At 36.6% G+C, this 20,842-nt stretch overlaps 1 protein-coding gene across 12 annotated transcripts in view; it reads left to right on the top strand.

The window, feature by feature from the left end:
* Positions 1–20,842, top strand: part of RIF1 (replication timing regulatory factor 1) — a 98,849-nt gene that overhangs the window by 37,931 nt on the left and 40,076 nt on the right. For all 12 annotated transcript variants that reach the window (XM_058442069.1, XM_058442087.1, XM_058442086.1 and 9 more), the window contains 10 exons: positions 5,198–5,297; positions 8,482–8,746; positions 10,182–10,224; positions 11,375–11,577; positions 12,427–12,526; positions 13,621–13,740; positions 14,736–14,887; positions 15,874–15,954; positions 16,044–16,098; positions 16,502–19,735. In XM_058442069.1, coding sequence (XP_058298052.1) covers positions 5,198–5,297; positions 8,482–8,746; positions 10,182–10,224; positions 11,375–11,577; positions 12,427–12,526; positions 13,621–13,740; positions 14,736–14,887; positions 15,874–15,954; positions 16,044–16,098; positions 16,502–19,735 — 4,353 coding nt within the window. The remainder of the gene's footprint in view (positions 1–5,197; positions 5,298–8,481; positions 8,747–10,181; positions 10,225–11,374; positions 11,578–12,426; positions 12,527–13,620; positions 13,741–14,735; positions 14,888–15,873; positions 15,955–16,043; positions 16,099–16,501; positions 19,736–20,842) is intronic.

The raw sequence follows: 20,842 nt of genomic DNA, 5'->3' as shown, positions 1-20,842 counted from the left end.
GGGCCTTGCTGTCCTGGACCTCACTTTCTCATATGTATCTGTTAGATGTTTAAATTCAATCCCTTTGAAAGTTTGTAGTCTTAGAAAATATAAGTCTCTTTTCTCTTTCCTTCCCTCCTCATTGAAAGGACAGTTGTTGGAAACAGATTGATATGTGTCATTCCAGAATAGACCTCTTTCTGTTTACACATGTCATTTGTATATTGATAACTTGCATATGCATATGAATACGTTATTCTTGCCAGTGAAATCCTTATTGCATTTATTCCGAAGTAATTTTGTAACTTTTCGTAAAACACTGTCTTGGCTCCGTTTCAAGTCAATCCATATAGCTCTGTTATTTGTTTCAGCTGCTGTCTAGTATTCTGTAGTATGGTTGTACCATTACTTGGAATTCTATTATTTATTTATTTTATTATTTTTTGAGACGGAGTCACTCTGCCGCCCAGGCTGGAGTGCAGTGGCACGATCTCAGCTCACTGCAGCCTCTGCCTTCTGGGTTCAAGCGACTCTTCTGCCTCAGCCTCCCGAGTAGCTGGGACTACAGTTGCACACCACCATGCCCAGCTAATTTTTGTATTTTTAGTAGAGATGAGATTTCACCATGTTGGCCAGGCTGGTCTCGAACTCTTGACCTGAGATGATCCACCTTGGCCTCCCAAAGTGCTAGGATTACAGACGTGAGCCATTGCACCTGGCCTGGAATTCTGTTATTTTAAGGACATTTTGGTTGTTTCAATTATTTATTACTGTGTATGATCCTGGTAATGGCCTTCACACAGAAACCGTTGTTTTTCCATGCAGATTATTGAAATGATATTTGTTGTGCTTGTTTTCTCTACATCTTATATCTAACACATATTTTAATGAGGAATAAAAGAAAGTAAAAATAACAGTTCTTTTTTTTTCCCCCTGAGACAGAGTCTCACAGTGATTGTCGGGTGACAACCCAGGCTGGAGTGCATTGGTGCAATATAGGCTCACTGTAACCTCTGCCTCCAGGTTCAAACGATTCTCCTCCCTAGGAGCTGGGATTACAGGTGTGCACCACCACGCCTGGCAAATTTTTGTATTTTTAGTAGAGAGGGGGTTTCACCATGTTGACCAGGCTGGTCTCGAACTCCTGACCTCAGATGATTAGCCCGCCTCAGCCTTCCAAAGTGTTGGGGTTATAGGCATGAGCCACCACGCCCAGGCAAAAATAACAGTTCTTATTGTAAAAGATTACAAACAATAAGGCAAATTCCCCTTCACACACGTCTTCTCATCGTAATAATCACTACCCATAGATGTTCATTGTTTTAGTGTTTTAAATGGACTTATATACATATCCTCTACTTGTTGTTAGCACAATTCTAATTGCATTTGTCAGAGTGACTTTAAAAATGTAAATCAGATCTTGTCACTCTTGAAGTACTATAGTTTTTTGTTAGATTTGGAATAAAAATCTGAGCTCCTTACACTACCCATGAGGTTTCTGCTTCGTTTTCCGAAGGACTTACCTAATCGCACTTGTTTAGTTTTATTGCATAGCATCTTGTTATTTCCTTTTTAGTGCTGTCTCGAAATTGTTTATTTCTGTACTTTATTGTGTTATTTCACCCACACTCCATGAGGTTAGGGACACTGTCTGTCATGATGGTGATTATCTCTGGGATCTGTCTACTGAATAAATAATGTGCGGGTTTTTCTAACTGATCGGGAAAAGATTGACCCTCAGTTATCACCTTTTAAAAATGGTCTTAGTTAGGCTTTCTCCCTTTGTTCTTTTCCAGAAGAAACTTGGAGTCTATCAAATTTCACAAAATACCCTGTTGAGATTTTGCTTGGCTTTGATAAGGGTGAATTCACAGATTAATTCGGAAAAGAATTTACGTCTTTCTAATCAAATTGTTCCTTCCAAGGATTTGTGTTTATTTAGGTCTTCTAAAGTTAACCTAACTTGATTATTGTTTTTACGCTATTTTTTAATGTATTATAAATGAGTCTGTTCTTCCCTCATACTTGATTGTTGCTGAAGGACATAAAAGTTGTTGCTTACATATTTCCTTGTATTGAAATATGTGTTTTTGGGATACACTTCTTGGTTACAGTGCTATTCTTTTAAATTATCATAGGATTAATTTTTTTTCTGCATGTATATCTTCATTAGTGATATTGGAGTTCTCATTGTTCAACTTTTGTATTATGGCAATAGTGACCTCTTAGAATGATTTAGAAAACTGTTCTTCACCAATTTATATAGTGTAAGAGGAATGCCAGATCTACAGTTGTATTCTTTTTTCTTTCTCTCTTTTTCTCTTTCTTTTCTTTCTTTCTTGATGAGGTCTTGCTGTGTTGCCCAAGCTGGAGTGTAGTGGCTATTCACAGGCACCACACACACTATAGGCTCCAACTCCTGGGTTCAGGCAGTCATCCTGCCTCAACCTCCCAAGTGGGTTGGACTACGTGATGCCAAGCCCATCAATCTTTTTGTTCTGAAGTCTTCTCTTTTCTCGGTTGGACTTGGTAATTAAAGGCTTATCTAAGTCTACCAAGGAAAACAGCATGTAGTTTTATTTTATTGATCATTACTACACAGCTTTTTACTTTTCTTTGTCGTTACATACATTGCATGGTTTTGTTTTAAAGCTTTTTTTCAAACATGCATGTAAGACTTTGATTACTGCCATCAGTGATCATATAGACTACTTTGATGCCTTTGTTTTTTTTTTTTTTTTTTTTTTTTTTTAGACTGAGTTTTACTCTTGTTGTCCAGGCTGGAGTGCAGTGGTGCGATCTCGGCTTACTGCAACCTCTGCCTCTGGGTTCAAGTGATTGTCGTGCCTTAGCCTCCCTAGTAGCTGGGATTAAAGGCACGTGCCACCACGCCTGGCTAATTTTGTATTTTTAGTAGAGATGAGGTTTCTCCATGTTGGCCAGGCTGGTCTTGAACTCCTGACCTCAGGTGATTCTGCCTGCCTTGGCCTCCCAAAGTGCTGGGATTACAGGTGTGAGCCACTGCACCCAGCCTTTGATGCCCCCCCCCCCCCTTTTTTTTTTTAAATAGCACTGGGGAACTTGGGTGCTTTGTAAGTTGAGATTTTTTTTATGGATATGTGTTGCTATTTTATCATTAGTTTTTTATTTTACTGTATTGTGATCAGAGAGGATCATCTGGGACTTCTAATTTTGGAATTCGTCCTGTGTTACAACTGTGATAATGTAGTTTTATAATTGTTTATAAGACACTTGGGATCGGGTATCTCCCTGACTATGAATTTCCTGTATATTAACATGTTTATTAAATACTTTGATGCCATATTGTTATACATTAGAGATTAATGACTGTTGATGTTTTCATGGTATTGTGTTCCTTGTTACTGCCTTTTTCTTAAATTCTACCAGCTTGAAATTTATTACACCTTCTTGAAAATTTGTGTCAAATATGTCTTTAAAAACACCGTCCTAAGCAATAATTCTTTTTTTTTTTTGCCATTATTCTTAATTTTTTTTTCTTTTTTATTATCATACTTTAGGTTTTAGGGTACATGTGCACAATATGCAGGTTTGTTACATATGTATCCATGTGCCATGTTGTTTTGCTGCACCCATTAACTCGTCATTCAGCATTAGGTGTATCTCCTAATGCTGTCCCTCCCCCCTCCCCTCACCCCACAACAGTCTCCGGAGTGTGATGTTCCCCTTCCTGTGTCCATGAGTTCTCATTGTTCAGTTCCCACCTATGAGTGAGAACAGGTGCTGGAGAGGATGTGGAGAAATAGGAACACTTTTACACTGTTGGTGGGACTGTAAACTAGTTCAACCATTGTGGAAGTCAGTGTGGCGATTCCTCAGGGATCCAGAACTAGAAATACCATTTGACCCAGCCATCCCATTACTGGGTATATACCCAAAGGACTATAAATCATGCTGCTATAAAGACACATGCACATGTATGTTTATTGCGGCACTATTCACAATAGCAAAGAGTTGGAACCAACTCAAATGTCCAACAACGATAGACTGGATTAAGAAAATGTGGCACATATACACCATGGAATACTATGCAGCCGTAAAAAATGATGAGTTCACGTCCTTTGTAGGGACATGGATGAAACTGGAAAACATCATTCTCAGTAAACTATCGCAAGGACAAAAAACCAATAATTCTTTCTTTTTTTTTGACGGAGCCTTGCTCTGTCGCAGGCTGGCGTGCAGTGGTGCGATCTCGGCTCACTGCAGCCTCCACCTCCCGGGTTCAAGCAGTTTTCCTGCTTCAGCCTCCCGAGTAGCTGGGGTTACAAGCATTCACCACCACACCTGGCTAATTTTTGTGTTTTTGGTAGAGACGGGGTTTCATCATGTTGGCCAGGCTGGTCTCGAACTCCAGACCTTAGGTGATCCGCCCACCTCAGCCTCCCAAAGTGCTGGGATTACAGGCGTGAGCCACCAGTCCTGGCCAGCAACTTCTTTTTATGTTTTGTTTCCACTGGGCTTAGTGAATATTTTTACTTCATAATTTTCAAGAGGAATTTGATAGAGAATCTGTGATCCTAGTGTTTCCAATCTCAGTTTATTGGTTGATATGCTGGCTTTTATGGGGATCTTAAAGGTGCATTATTTTTCTTAAATATTGAGGAAGAGAAAATACAGTGTTTGACACACAGCAGTGAACTGAAAAAGATTTGTAGTCATGTATGGTCATGCGCCTCATAACAATGTGTCAGTCAACAACAGACCGCAAATCTAGTGCTACATATCCTAAGCAGAACGTTATAATATGGTATTTTTACTGTGTCTTTTCGATGCTTAGATACACAAATACATACCATTGCCTACAGTATTACAATTGCCTACAATTACAGTGTTACAATTGCCTACAGTATTCAGTATAATAACTACACCCCTATACAGATGCCTAGGCTATGTGTTTGTAGCTTAGGAGCAACAGACTATATAGTGTGTAGTAAGCTGTATCATCTAGGTTTGTGTGAGTACACTGTGTTCTCACAAGATGAAATTGCCTGATGACCCATTTTTCAGAATGGATCTCTGTTAAGCCATGGGTGGCTGCACTTAATGTACTGTAAGCTGTGGCATGTGTGTTACATAGGATTTATGGGAGTAACAGTCTTATATTTTTTCATGTTGCTTACTCTTGTTGAATCCTGTCCCAGTACTTGAATGTTTCTAACGGTGATACTCTCTTTCCTAGAATTTGTTGTTCGTGGATAGAATTATTCATATTATTACTGTAATGGTTGATTGCATTGACTTCTCACCATATAATATTAAATATCAGCCCAAAGTTAAATGTAAGTATGTATCTTTTAACCTTCGTTTGTCCAGTATTTCATAAGCACTACTGAACTTTGCCAGGGGAAGTCCCAATACCTTGGCCACCTCATTTTACTAACTTCTGATCTTGTTTAACCGTGTTAGTTACTATGCTAGGAGCTTTCATACATGTTCTCTTTTTTCTTTTTAATTTTCATATGCTCTGTATCATTCTCTTATCTGTATCACACAAAATGTCTTTACTCCTTTTTACAACACAGAGAGATAAATACTATTCTAATTAGAGATTGCCTAATAGTACAAATGGTTTTACCCATTCCATCTGGTATGAAGGATTATCTGGACAAGAAACTTAGACATAACTTAAAATGTTTTTATTTGCAAGCCTGATTTAAAATAGTCATTGAATTGACATTATAATTTAAAAGAAAACAATGGGATCAGTTAATTGGTTATTTTTTTCCAGAAATGTTACAAAGTTTAACTCATCATTTACCTGAAAAATGGTAATTAAATGATTAAAATTGGACAATTGGGATCATAACAAGTTGTGTGATTTTTAAAACCATATGCCTTAGTTAGTTTTAAGTTATTTTGTAGCAAATAGTTTTTAAAATCTGCTGATTGATTCATTGAAGTCAGATATATCCACCTATGTTTATATGTTCATATCATATAGGTAGTGATAATCTGTCATTAATGAAAAATGTTAGTTAATGTTGAGATATATTATTTCTTCTTGTTTAAAGATTAGGAACATAAAATTATCTACCAGTAAGATCTGCCATTGATGAATTTTCTAAAACATTCTTAGAATCTTTTTTGGTTTTTGAATTTTTACTAAGTAGCAATATGGAGTAACATGTTAAGCTCCTGAAGTATATTATAGGTCATAGCATCCCGGCCTGAGTGCCGTGGAAATATAGGTTATAGATGTTCTTGACATACTGATCTTAGCTCTCCTCTTGGGCTGACCAGGACCTAATCTGATTACCTCAGTGTGTCAGAAAAATAGGCTTATCTCTGAAAACCATAAGTATACCAAGATTGTATAACAGATGATGTCAGAAATTAACAAGCCACCAAAGTTTCATAGAGCGAAGATGATCAGTCTCATTTTGACATAATTTTACCTATGTTGGTACTTCTGAAATTAGATTTAACCGAATATCCAATTCAGGAACCCACAGTTACAAATGTCTTTTCCACTCCGTGTCCATGCAAAACAGAGCCAGAGTTCCTCTTGCTGTAAAAGTTGGGTTAATGGGGAGATTTTAAAAAGGAGTTGAGAAGAGGAAACAATGTTAAGACTAACCGAAAAGAAATTGTTATTATCAGGATCACCTTGGGATTTTTTGGTGACTTAACGTTGGTGATGATTTCAAATTTAGAGAAATATTGCAAGAGTTTACACGGAAACTTCGTATTCCTTTACTCAGGTTCCTCAGTTAACGGTTGATTGCATTTATCTTATCTGCTCCCCCTCCCCCCAGAATATACATTTTATTCTTTTTCCCCGCTGAACCATTTTAAGGTATAGTTTTAGACAAGTTGACAACCTGGAACAGTTCCTCAGTCTTTTATGTCCTTCAAAAAGCAACTTTAGGCTGGGTGCAGTGGCTCACGCCTGTAATACCAGCACTTTGAAAGGCTGAGGTGGGTGGGTCACCTGAGGTCAGGAGTTCTAGACCAGCCTGGCCAACAGGGCTACAACCTGTCTCTACTAAAAATACAAAAATTAGTGAGGCATGGTGGTCTGCGCCTGTAGTCCCAGCTACTTGGGAATCTGAGGCAGGAGAATCTCCTGAACCCAGGAGGCCGAGGTTGCAGTGAGCTGAGATCATGCCACTGCACTCCACCAGCCTGAGCAACAGAGCTAGACTCCGTCTCAAAAAAAAAAAAAAAAAAAGCAATTTTACTTTCTTAGAGTCTCTCAATCTGGGATTATCATATTGCTTTAAGATTAGATTCAGGGTCCATTCATTACTGGAGTACCACAGAAATAATGCTGTAGTTCTTTTTCAGTTCATTATTTTCCCATTACTGGTGATGTTAACACTTCCTATTTGTTTGAGGATGGCATCTGCCAGGTTTTCCACTGTAAGGTTAATTACTAAATACTTACTGTGGCACAATTATTACTTGTTTCTCTAGATACACTTTGATTTACCATCTAATATCACATGGATTATGCTATTCATTCCTTTTCTGTGTTTGTCTCTACTGTCTCTAATAGTGAGAAACCTGGTTTTTGTTACCCTTAATGTATTTACAACTTGATCATTCACTTGTATGTAACCAGTCTCCTGACATAGGGCTGTCAGCTCACCTCAACATTCTGTTGGAATTTCTGGATATAGTTTTTCAATGTACATTAATGTCTGAGAAATTGATTCCAAGGAGAAAGATCAACTTCCTTTTAGTAGCAACACTTGTTTTTCATGTTACCATATGAGATTAGTTTTAATTAAGCATTCATTTTCTGTTAAATTTGAGATCTCATTCCTTAAAAGAATGAATTGATTGAGAGAAACAAGTAATTTTGGAATGAGTAAATTTTTGGGGCAAGAGCTATGTGGGTTTATTCTTCTAGGTAGATGTTTACAGAGGGATTATCTAAGGGTACAAAAGAAAATCAGACAGTACTTTTAGGACAAATCTTTTTCTTTATATCTAGGAAATAGGCAGTAGACTTAACTGCATTCTTTCTCAGCTTTGCATCTCTGACTTGTTCAATGTTTGTAGGGATCAGTGTACTATAGATGAGCAAAAAAATGGTCCGTCATTCTTAGTGGAAATTTTTTGTTTTTAAAACTAACTTTCAAAATTTAAATTTGGCACCTATCTTACGTAATTTAGTACTTTCTTGCATATTAGTTGTTTAAATTTTATGAAATGTAAAATAAAAGCTTGAGATGCATTTTGTAATTCCTGAGAAAAAATGGACTTGTTTTTCTGGAATTCATATTCATGATCCACCAAGTAGTTTTCGTCTCCCATTCTCATTTGTAAAGATAATGTTCTAGTGATACTTATCCATTAATGGTACATTATGTTATGATTTGTTTGGGGTGTCAGTCAACAAACGGACATGTATTTGATGTATCTAACATGTAAATGTGAGCTATAAATTGTAAAAATGGACAGTGACGCTATTTTCAATTTATTTGAGTTTTCAATTAATTCAATTTTTGTTTTTAGCACCACAGAGACCTTCAGATTGGTCCAAAAAGAAGAATGAGCCCCTAGGGAAATTGACTTCTTTATTTAAACTTATTGTGAAAGTGATCTATTCTTTCCACACTCTGAGCTTCAAGGAAGCACATTCCGATACCCTCTTCACTATTGGCAACTCAATCACCAGCATTATTTCCAGTGTACTTGGACATATTTCTTTGCCTTCTATGATCCGAAAAATATTTGCAACTTTAACAAGACCTCTGGCATTATTTTATGAAAACTCAAAGTAAGTATTTTGGACAAAGTAGCTTTGAATTAAACGTATACAATTTAAATATAGGTAGCAACTTTTATTTTTTAATCAGCTGTGTTGTAGATGGTAGTCTTGACAATTTTGTAGAGAGGGTAATAAACTACACTTTTGTTGAAAAGATAGTTCAAGTAGTATAGAAATATGAGAGAGAAATTGGAAGTCTTTCTGTTTTGCCTGTTACTTCCCTTTCCCTTTGCTTTTCAATGCTTACCTTTTCAGAATTGTTTATACAAACAAGCATACCTATTAAATGCATGATAGATAGGAAAGCTTACTTGACATGCTGTTTTGCAATTAATTACATGGTATGCACTTAATACAGTTGGCTGTTTGTATCCATGGGTTCTGCATTCATGGATGCAACCAACCCTGGATTGAAAATATTTGGAAAAATTAAAAAGAATAAAATTAATGCAAATAAATACAATATGACAATTATTTACATTGTATTAGATATTATAAGGAATCTAGAGATGATTTAAAACATATGAGAGGATGTGTTTAGGTTACATGCAGATACAACTTGTTTTATATTAGAATGTTGAGCATCCATGATTTTGGTATCCTGGCAGGAGGGTGGTCCTGGAATTAGCCGCCACCACGCCCAGCTAATACCCCATGGATACTGAGGGATTTCTATCTTTGTACCATATACATGAGAATCTCATTTTAAAAAATGTCTACATGTGATTCTGTTAAACTTTTTACTCAGTTGCTGATTGGTGGACATACATGTTTTTCCAGTGTTTTCCCTCATAACAGTTGAACATTATTTACACGTAAACCATTGCCCAAATTTGCCACTATTTCTGGGTATACACGTTTATGTTTCTGAATTGCTCTCCAAAAAAATTGAATTAATTTTGCATCACCCTTTATTTGAATCAAAGCAAGCAGTGCCTTAAAACCTGAAAGAAAAAAAAACGCCCCAGTAACAAACTTGTACAAGCATTTTGAAAGGATTCGTGAATATTCTTTATAGCAAGCTTTGTGGTTCAATCAGAAGACAGTTTATCTTTCATAAATTAACAGAAAGTTTTAGGAACTGTAAAGTACAATACAACCCCCAAATCCATGAACTTTTCTTTGCAAATCTTTTAAGTCTATATTTCATTAAAAATAATGCCTAAAAGAAATGTACAGAAACCAGCAATTAATATGATTATTACTTTGAGGTTTATTGTAGATATTTTCTCTGATTCATTTTTCAAAGATGGGATGGTTTTGTGCTTAATATTTAGCATTTGAGTTTTTTTGCTTGTTAAGTATTTGGGCACCTTTTTATATCATCAGTTTATATTTATTATATCTTTATTACCTTTTTCTTAGGATTAGCTTGATAGATATAGTACAGTGTTAACTTGCAGAAATATAAATGGTATTCTGTTTTATGTGTTTTCCTTCCTAGGCTTGATGAAGTTCCTAAAGTATATAGTTGTCTGAACAACAAGGTAAAAATAGACAATTGTCTATAAACCATACTTTCATGATGAGAAAATGATAGGGTTTAGATAAGTTTCTTAAACATAATTCTGCTGACTTTTAAAGGGGTTATTCTTTCTTTCTTTTTTTTTTTTTTCCTAGAGACAGAGTTTCGCTGTTGTCACCCAAGCTGGAGTGCAGTGGCAGGATCTCAGCTCACTGCAACCTCCACCTCCTGGGAACAAGTGATTCTCCCACCTCAGCTTCCTGAGTAGCTGAGAGTACAGGCACATGCTGCCACACCCAGCTGATTTTTTGTATATTTAGTAGAGACAGGGTTTCACCATTTGGGCAGGCTTGTCTCGAACTCCTGACCTCAAGTGATCTGCCTGCCTCGGCTTCCCAAAGTGCTAAGATTACAGGTGTGAGCCACCACGCTTGGCCTATTCTTCATTTTTAATGGACATTTAATAACACCATATGAACACATTTACAGGGTTTTGTTTTGTTTTGTTTTTAAGGATTTAATACTTTAAATTCATGTTAAGTAATGAACTCTTTTTTGGAGACAAAATCTCACCCAGGTGGGAGTGCAGTGGCACAATCACGGCTTACCACACCCCTGCCCTCCTGGGCTCAAGGTGATTCTCCCACCATAGCCTCCCAAGTAGCTAGGACTACAGGCACACACCACCACTCCTGGCTAATTTTTCTATTTTTTGTAGAGGCGAGGTTTTGCCATGTTGCTCAGGCTGGTCTCAAACTCCTGAGCTCAAGCAGTCTGCCTGCTTTGGCTTCCCAAAGTGCTGGGATTACAGGCGTGAACCACTGAGCCCAGCCTAGTTAATCAACTCCTTAGCTCATCCCTTTGAATATGATGGCGATCGGACCCAAAGTTTTCTAGGTGAACGTATATAGGCAACTATTTATCTTGTTATAATTATTACAAAAACATAATTTCTTTTGTTAATAGAAAATAAGTTCAAAATTGAACTGTAATATTAATAACCAAAGCAAATTCATCTGATAATTTGTCTAGTTATAAAGAGGGATATATATTTAAGGCAACAATGGGGGTTAGTTTAAAATTTTCTTAATTTTAAAAATTGAAATAGCAACATATATTCTGTGAGTTAATGTTTAGTATATTTTTTGCTTTTATTTTTTCCTTTTTCCTAGTTAGAAAAGCTACTGGGAGAAATTATTGCTTGTCTGCAATTCAGCTACACCGGAACTTATGACAGTGAACTTCTTGAACAACTGTCCCCACTATTATGCATAGTATTTCTGCACAAGAATAAACAGATTCGAAAACAGAGTGCTCAGTTCTGGAATGCCACTTTTGCTAAAGTGACGATGTTGGTTTATCCTGAAGAGTTAAAGTATGCTAACAACAAAACTTATATACAAACTAACTATTCTGTTGTGATCATATAAATTGATATTTTGATTCAAAATAATCTTTTCTTATGGGGTATTGTTACAGAGGATTCCTTAGTTGAAATATTACCATTTGGAATACATGATAATTATTAAACATTATTTCACCTTTTCGTTGGTGCTTAGAATAACCTTGATTTCAGGAGCCAAGAAAAGCAGTTTAAATTGTCCTTAATAAAAGAGACAAGGAGGACAGGAAATGGACGATTTTTTTTTTTTTTTTTTTTTTTTTTTGAGATAGAGTCTCGCTCTGTGGCTCAGGCTGGAGTGCAGTGGCGCAATCTGGGCTCACTGCAAGCTCCGCCTCCCGGGTTCAAGCGATTCTCCTGCCTCAGCCTCCTAAGTAGCTGGGACTGAAGGTGCGTGCCACCATGCCTGGCTAATTTTTTGTATTTTTAGTAGAGACAAGGTTTCACTGTGTTAGCCAGGATGGTCTCGATCTCCTGACCTCATGATCTGCCTGCCTCGGCCTCCCAAAGTGCTGGGATTACAGGTGTGAGCCACTGCGCCCTGCCTGGATAATTATTAAAGCTAGACATGAATACTTTATATAATATTGTACTTCTTATTGGAATTTTCCATGATAAAAATTTGGAAATTCAGAAAAGTACAGGGAAAAATACAAAAATTGCCTAATTTCTCCCAGTTTTATATATGCATAGTAAGGAACAATCTTTAAAAATAAAGATGTATTTTGCTGCTCTAAAAATTAAAGTGCTATTGTTAACAGATCATCAGTGTTCACCAGCGCTACTTGACTTAAGGTGTATATTTTATGTACTTTTTTAAAGACCAGTACTAACACAAGCCAAACAAAAATTTCTGCTCCTGTTGCCTGGTTTGGAAACTGTTGAAATGATGGAGGAATCCAGTGGACCATATTCTGATGGAGTAAGTTGGGGGGTTTTATTGTTCATTTGTTTTTGGACATTTAAGTTATTTGTTGAAAGTTATAAATAAGTAGAACCTGAACAGAAAAGAGTTTTGTAACATAGACTTTTTCCACATTGTCAGTTGTGTGGCCTCAAATTTCTTTTGTGATTTTCACTAGAGATTCTCATGTAAATCTCTAATTCTTGTCATTAATCATTTGTTTTGAACTCGGGTACCTCATCTGTGCTGTTCACAAAGAGTAAAATACATAATTGTTGCTTTGGAAAAACTGGAAATAATGGTTACTAAGCCATGTCTAAGCCAGAGCTGCTGTTCATTTTCTCATTTTTAAAAAATTGATTTTCTCATTTCTTCTATCAGAAAAACACATCTTTGCTGTCACATCACATTAGGAGCAAAGTTTCTTTGGCTAATAATATTTGATTACTGCCTGAAGATCTAGTAGTTAAAGGCACAGGTACTATAGACTTGTGAGCTGGAGTGTTCTTAGAAAACTTTTTTCTATTCAGGAGCAGCTAGGGTATAGCTAGTTTTTGTTTAGAATCTTTTGGAGAAAAAAGACTTATAGCCAACTAAGTATCGCATTTGGTTTTGGCTGAAGTAAAAATTTTCCACCAGATAACTAACAATTAGACTTGTTAAAGAGTTCAGTGGAATTTGGTCTGTAAAGGCTATATATTGTGTTGAGGGGAAATATGCTCTATCATACATGCTTTATTAACCCTCAATTGTTTAATGTTTAAAGTTCTATGGCTTTGAATATTCTCTTAGAAATATTTTCAGTTACAGGTAGAGTGTTTGAATCTAGTAATTTAATTCACTTTATATATTTATGTGACATGTCTCATTTTCAGAATTCGTAAAATTGAATGGTATTAAACAGCTACTATAAAAGAGACACCAAAGCCATTTGCTATTATTGAATTAGACAGTGGCTTTCCTTTCTTTGATTTTTATGGGATTGAATAATTAGAAAAATTTTGACAATATTTGCAATTGCTATTTATTAGGCAGGAATTTTCAAAACATGAAAAGGAAAAGCAAAATATTACCGTTGTATTTAATGAAATTGTTTCCTTTTAATGAAACAGACAGAAAATTCACAACTAAATGTGAAGATAAGTGGCATGGAGAGAAAATCAAATGGAAAAAGAGATTCATTTTTGGCACAAACAAAGAATAAAAAAGAAAATATGAAACCAGCAGCCAAAGTATGTTTTCAAAAGTTTAATCAAAATTTTTAAGATAAAATATATGGTAACTTACATACAACTGTAAAAATTGGATGGAAAAACTATAAAAGACTAAATAAAGGTTGGGATTGCAGGGGAATTTAGGGCATTTGGTCTAGAAAGACTGCTAGTATAGCATGGTAACCCAGAAGCCTTGGGTGATGATTCCTGGTTAGGAAAGGTAAGTTTCTGTGTAATGCTTAGCAACTGTTACATGTAGTTATTCCAGGCAGCAGCCCCCTTGAGATGGAATGAGACTAGTTATGAATGACTAACATAGGTAGCAAAAGAGGAAAATATTTTAGAACTTTTGTTTAGGATTATTGTTATTTTAGAACTTAATATTTTGAATAGAAATAATGCCTAGATAAGACACCTATGTTAAGCTCATGCTAGTTGCCAGTTAACTGACTTTTAGACAACAGTTCTGTCTTCCATGACCTCCAGTAAAGGTTATTCTAGAATCTTGAGACCATGACCCTGGTGAAACGAAAGAAAAGTGTTATTTTTTAAGAATACCTCTACCACATTCTTGTAGCAACTATAAATAGAATTAAAGCAATGGTTCCAATGAACATTTATTAAGATAACATTGTAGTACCAAAGTTACTTGTATGTAGGGCATATATTGGCGACTTTCACTAAGTCATGCCTCAACTTGAGAGCTGCAAATGCACTCTCTTGCTGCCAAATCAGTTCATTTCCATGTGTTAGCCTGACGAACGATTTTGTCCATACTTTGTAGTTAAGCACAGACTTGACTACTTTGTAAAGAGGTTTAATACTTTCTACTTTGTCGGTATTTATTAGAGGCAGAAAGAAAGTGGGGAACATTGTACTAATTTGTTACTGATCATGAGTATCATCAACTTCATAATCACTATTGAAAAATGGTGTCAGAAGAGAGTGATAGAAATATTGGAAAATAATTTGGAAACTAAAATGTACATTTGTTTATTTTTTCACATCTGCAGCTGAAACTTGAATCTTCATCTTTAAAAGTAAAGAGTGAAATTCTTTTGGAAGAGGAAAAGTCTACTGACTTTGTGTTTATACCTCCAGAAGGAAAAGATGCAAAGGAAAGAATATTAACTGATCATCAAAAAGAAGTTCTCAAAACAAAGCGGTTTGTAGGCCTTTTATTTTGAGTTGGGTATTTGGTGTTCAGCCTTAGATTTCATGCAAGAAAACTGTAACTTTGTGTTTAGAACTAAAATATGTGTACTAATTTTTTTTTTTTTTTGACAGCGGAGTTTCGCTCTGTTGCCCAGGCTGGAGTGCAGTGGTGCCATCTCGGCTCACTGCAAGCTCTGCCTCCCGGGTTCACGCCATTCTCCTGCCTCAGCGTCCCTAGTAGCTGGGACCACAGGCGTGTGCCACCACACCCAGCTAATTTTTTTGTACTTCTAGTAGAGATGGGGTTTCACCATGTTAGCCAGGAGGGTCTTGATCTCCTGACCTCATGATCCACCCGCCTCGGCCTCCCAAAGTGCTGGGATTACAGGTGTGAGCCACCAGGCCCAGCCACGTGTACTAAATTTTAATGCCAGAAGTTATACTGTACATAAATGCATTTCATAATGTATAAAGCTACCTAGTAACCTACCAAATATTTATAAACTGAATTTCTTCTCTGAGGTAGATTGGGAGAGGAAGACAGTTTGATGGAATATCCGGGAAATACGCATTTGGGTCATGATTTTATAACAATTTAGTAGAATTGTAAGTTTCTTTTCTTTTTATGTTTTGTTTTATGTTTTTGAGACAGAGTCTTTCTTTGTTACCCAGGCTGGAGTGCAGTGGCATGATCTCTGCTCACTGCAGTCTCTGCCTCCTGGGCTCAAGTGATCCTCCCGCATCAACTTCCCAAGTAGCTGGGACTGCAGATGCTCGCCACCATGCCCAGCTAATTTTTTATTTTTTTGTAGAGATAGGATTTTGCCATGTTGCCCATGCTGGTCTTGAACTCCTGAGCTCAAGCAGCCCACCCACGTCAACCTCCCAAAGTGCTGGGATTACAGGCATGAGCCACCGTACCTGGCCATAAGTTTAATTTCTAATTGTAAGAATATCATCCGGTTTTTGAAGTTACTTATATACAGTTTTTTTCAGGTGTGATATTCCTGCCATGTATAATAATCTGGATGTTTCCCAAGATACCTTATTTACTCAGGATAGTCAGGAAGAGCCTATGTAAGTACAGAAGCCATCAAACTTTTATGTCTGTTTTATTCATTTTCAAATAATTATAAAAACAATATTCTTACTAATATTTATTTCAGGGAAATTCCTACTTTAACCAGAAAACCAAAGGAGGATTCTAAGATGATGATTACGGTATGTTTGGCATTTCATATTTTGGGCTTTTTAGAATCACCCTTCCATTATACAGTCTGTTAAACTGCTGAAATGTCTGCAGGTCTTCCCTTTATTAATTTTAAGATTTATGGTAGATTTATTGTATGATTTCCTTTTAACTCCCATTCAGATACTAGCAGAATATCAGCAGACACTAGTCTGTGTGTGTGTGTGTAAAAGTACTTGGCTTTTCTTGAATATTTACAATTAGGAACACAAATTGTTAGGCATCTACCACTGACTTTGGAATAGTTTCCATATATTGAATGTCAGTGATTATCTTTGGGTTACTGAAGTTAAAACTAAAGTTTTCCCAGAAAGTCAAACTCGTTTGCCAGTTATTAATCTGTGTGTGTATATATATGTATATATTTCTGTGCAGGAGGAGCAAATGGACAGTGACATTGTCATTCCTCAAGATGTCACGGAAGACTGTGGTATGGATGAACATCTTGAAAAGGCCTCCCTTTCAAATAACGAGTGTGGTTCTCTTGATAAAACCAGTCCAGAAATGTCGAACAGTAATAATGATGACAGAAAAAAAGCTTTAATTTCATCAAAGAAAACATCAATTGAATGTGCATCTAGTACAGAAAATTCTTGCGTTGTCAGCAGTAGTTCAGTTTCTAATACCACTGTTGCTGGAACTCCCCCATACCCTACAAGTCGGAGGCAAACCTTTATTACTTTGGAGAAGTTTGATGGTTCAGAAAATAGACCTTTTAGTCCATCCCCCTTGAATAATATTTCATCAACTGTTACAGTGAAAAACAACCAGGAAACCATGATTAAAACAGATTTTCTACCAAAAGCAAAGCAAAGAGAAGGGACTTTTTCAAAATCTGATTCTGAAAAAATAGTGAATGGAACTAAGAGATCAAGCCGGAGAGCTGGGAAAGCTGAACAAACAGGGAATAAAAGGTCTAAGCCCTTAATGAGATCTGAGCCAGAGAAAAATACTGAGGAATCTATTGAAGGCATTGTAGTCTTAGAAAATAACCCACCTGGTTTGCTTAATCAAACAGAATGTGTGTCAGATAATCAGGTTCATCTTTCTGAATCTGCAGTGGAGCATGACAATACAAAGCTTAAAGCAACAACAATGGAAAATGCTGTATTATTGGAAACTAATACTGTAGAGGAGAAAAATGTAGAAATTAATTTGGAATCCAAAGAAAATACACCCCCAGTAGTAATATCAGCAGATCAAATGGTAAATGAGGATAGTCAGGTTCAGATAACTCCAAATCAGAAAACCCTTAGACGGTCTTCAAGGCGACGTTCAGAAGTAGTAGAGTCTACCACTGAAAGCCAAGATAAGGAAAATAATCATCAAAAAAAGGAACGACGTAAGGAAGAAGAAAAACCTCTTCAGAAGAGTCCATTGCATATAAAAGATGATGTGTTACCTAAACAAAAACTGATTTCTGAACAAACTCTACAGGAGAGTTTAATTGAGAAAGGAGGTAATTTACATGAGAAGACTCTTGGGGAAACTAGTGCTAATGCAGAAACTGAACAAAATAAAAAAAAGGCAGACCCTGAGAACATTAAGTCTGAGGGGGATGGTACCCAGGACATTGTAGATAAGTCCTCTGAGAAACTAGTCAGAGGCCGAACACGATATCAAACAAGAAGAGCATCTCAGGGTTTGCTTTCCAGCATTGAAAACTCGGAATCTGATAGTTCGGAGGCAAAAGAAGAAGGTTCTAGGAAGAAGAGATCTGGAAAATGGAAAAACAAAAGCAACGAAAGTGTTGACATTCAAGATCAAGAAGAGAAAGTGGTGAAACAGGAATGTATAAAAGCTGAAAATCAGTCACATGATTGTAAAGTAAGTTCTGAAGAAGATGGAAGCATAAAACCTCAGATTTGTGAAAAACAAGATGAAAGTAGTACTGTAATATGTCAGGATTCTACAGTAACTTCAGATTTGTTGCAAGTTCCTGATGATTTACCAAATGCATGTGAGGAAAAAAATGAAACTAGCAAATATGCAGAATATTCCTTTACAAGTCTACCTGTGCCAGAATCAAATCTAAGGACTAGAAATGCCATTAAGAGATTACATAAGCGAGACTCTTTTGATAATTGTAGTTTGGGAGAATCTTCAAAAATAGGGATGTCAGAAATTTCTTCACTTTCAGAAAAAACTTTTCAAACACTTGAATGCCAACACAAGAGAAGTAGGAGGGTGAGGAGATCTAAAGGTTGTGATTGCTGTGGGGAAAAATCACAATCTCAGGAAAAGTCACTCGTCGGGATAAAGAATACAGAAAATAATGATGTAGAGATTAGTGAAACAAAAAAGGCAGATGTACAAGCACCTGTAAGCACATCAGAAACTTCTCAAGCTAATCCATGTTCTGAAGGACAATTTTTAGATGAACATCATAGTGTGAATTTTCATTTGGGTCTCAAAGAGGATAATGATACCATTAATGATTCATTAATTATTTCTGAAACCAAATCAAAAGAAAACACTATGCAAGAATCTCTTCCTTCTGGAATAGTAAACTTTAGAGAGGAAACTTGTGATATGGATTCTAGTGAAGCAATGTCTCTTGAAAGCCAAGAGTCACCTAATGAAAATTTTAAAACTGTTGGCCCATGTTTAGGAGACTCGAAAAATGTTTCACGGGAATTTTTGGAGACAAAAGAAGAAAAACCAGAAGAAACCCCAAAAATGGAACTGAGTCTAGAGGATGTTACTGTTGAAGGAAATGCATGTAAAGTAACAGAATCCAATCTAGAGAAAGCAAAAACTATGGAATTGGATGTAGGAAATGAAGCTAGCTTCTATGAACAAGAGAGAACCAAAAGTGGTATTTCTGAAGAAGCAGCAATAGAAAATAAAAGAAATGATGACTCTAAAGCAGACACAGCTAAACTGAATGCCAAAGAAGTAACAACTGAGGAATTTAATTCAGATATTAGTCTTTCTGATAATACTACACCTGTAAAATTGAGTGCTCAAACTGAGATTTCTGAACAAACAGCAACTGGGGAACTAGATGGAGGAAATGATGTATCTGATCCATACTCATCTGAAGAAACGAATACTGAAATGAAAAATTATGAAGAAGTGATGATTGGCGAGGTGAAGGCTGAAACTGGCCATGATGGTGAAACAGAGAATGAGGGCGTAACTACCAAAACCTCAAAGCCTGATGAAGCTGAAACAAAAATGTTGACTGCAGAAATGGACAACTTTGTTTGTGACACAGTTGAAATGAGCATTGAAGAAGGAATCATTGATGCTAATAAAACTGAAACAAATACTGAGTGTAGTAAATCTGAAGAAAAAATAGATAACAATCAAATGGTAATGGAAAGTGATATTTTACAGGAAGATCACCATACTTCAGAGAAAGTGGAGGACCCATCACAGTCTCTGACATCTGGAACAGCTATCTCTGAACTAATAATAGGAGACAATAATGCATCTCCTCAAAAACTAAGGGAACTTGATCCTTCACTTGTGTCAGCAAATGACAGTCCTAGTGGCATGCAGACACGCTGTGTCTGGTCTCCTTTGGCTTCTCCATCTACGAGCATTTTAAAGAGAGGACTAAAAAGATCCCAAGAAGATGAAATCTCATCACCTGTTAATAAGGTAAGGGGAATGAGGCTGAATATTAAGGAACCCAGTGTTTGGTTGGGATATTTTGGCCATGCAGTGACCTCTGGTGAGTGACAAAATATTACAATTATATGGCCACTCATTTGATTATTTACCATAATGGTTGCTAGGGAAAAGGTAGGTAGAAGAAAAGATTTCAAAAAAAGGAGACTGAGGCCTTTTAGATAAGTCTTTCGTTTTACAACACTAAAGATCTTTTTGCAACTGTGCACATTGTTCACCTTTGGCAAAATTAATAAGGCTCCTAGCATCTTTTCTGCTCCCCATACCATAATATCATATGAAGAAACTGATTTAGGAATGCAGGCAACACTGCCATTGATAAAGCAGATTTAGTAGTTGTCATGTGTCGGAACATTATGCTGTTTTACGTTTTACATACATGTTCCAGACCATACCTAATTAAAAAATCTCGTGCCTTCATCAACTTGTAGATGTTATCTTATTTATAGTTATTTATGTCCCCATTTCCTCAGCTAAATTATAGATCTTTTACTTTAGAAAAGATGGATTATCTATATATCTGCTTTAGCTTCAGGCCCTGTGCCTCGCACATAGTTCGTTGAATGAATGAATTAAAAAAAATAGGAAAAGTTAAATGTACTTACGTAACTCAATTTGCCTTCTGCTTAACAAAATAGATGTCCTGAAAAGGTATGATGTTGGCATTCCTTAATTTTGAACTTGAACCTGCTATTCATTGTAGAATACATTTTAGATATACAAGCGTGAGTATATAGACATGACACCTTGTTTTTTGCCTTCAACAAACACACTTTGAAAGTGTTCCTTCGGCCAGGCTCGGTAGCTCACACCTGTAATCCCAGGCATGGGATTTGGGAGGCCAAGGCGGGTGGATCCCCTGAGGGTCGAGAGTTCAAGACCAGCCTGACCAACATGGAGAAACCCCGTCTCTACTAAAAATACAAAAATTAGCTGGGCATGGGGGCACACACCTGTAGTTACAGCTACTCAGGAGGCTGAGGCAGGAGAATTTCTTGAACCCAGGATGCAGAGTTTGCAGTGAGCTGAGATTGTGCCACTGCACTCCAGCCCGGCGACAGAGTGAGACTTGTCTCA

This window comes from Hylobates moloch, unplaced genomic scaffold, assembly GCF_009828535.3.
Source record: "Hylobates moloch isolate HMO894 unplaced genomic scaffold, HMol_V3 SCAFFOLD_1, whole genome shotgun sequence".
Classification (NCBI taxonomy): Eukaryota; Metazoa; Chordata; class Mammalia; order Primates; family Hylobatidae; genus Hylobates; species Hylobates moloch.
Note: the sequence above shows the minus strand (reverse complement) of the source record. Positions and strands in the feature narration are given on the sequence as shown.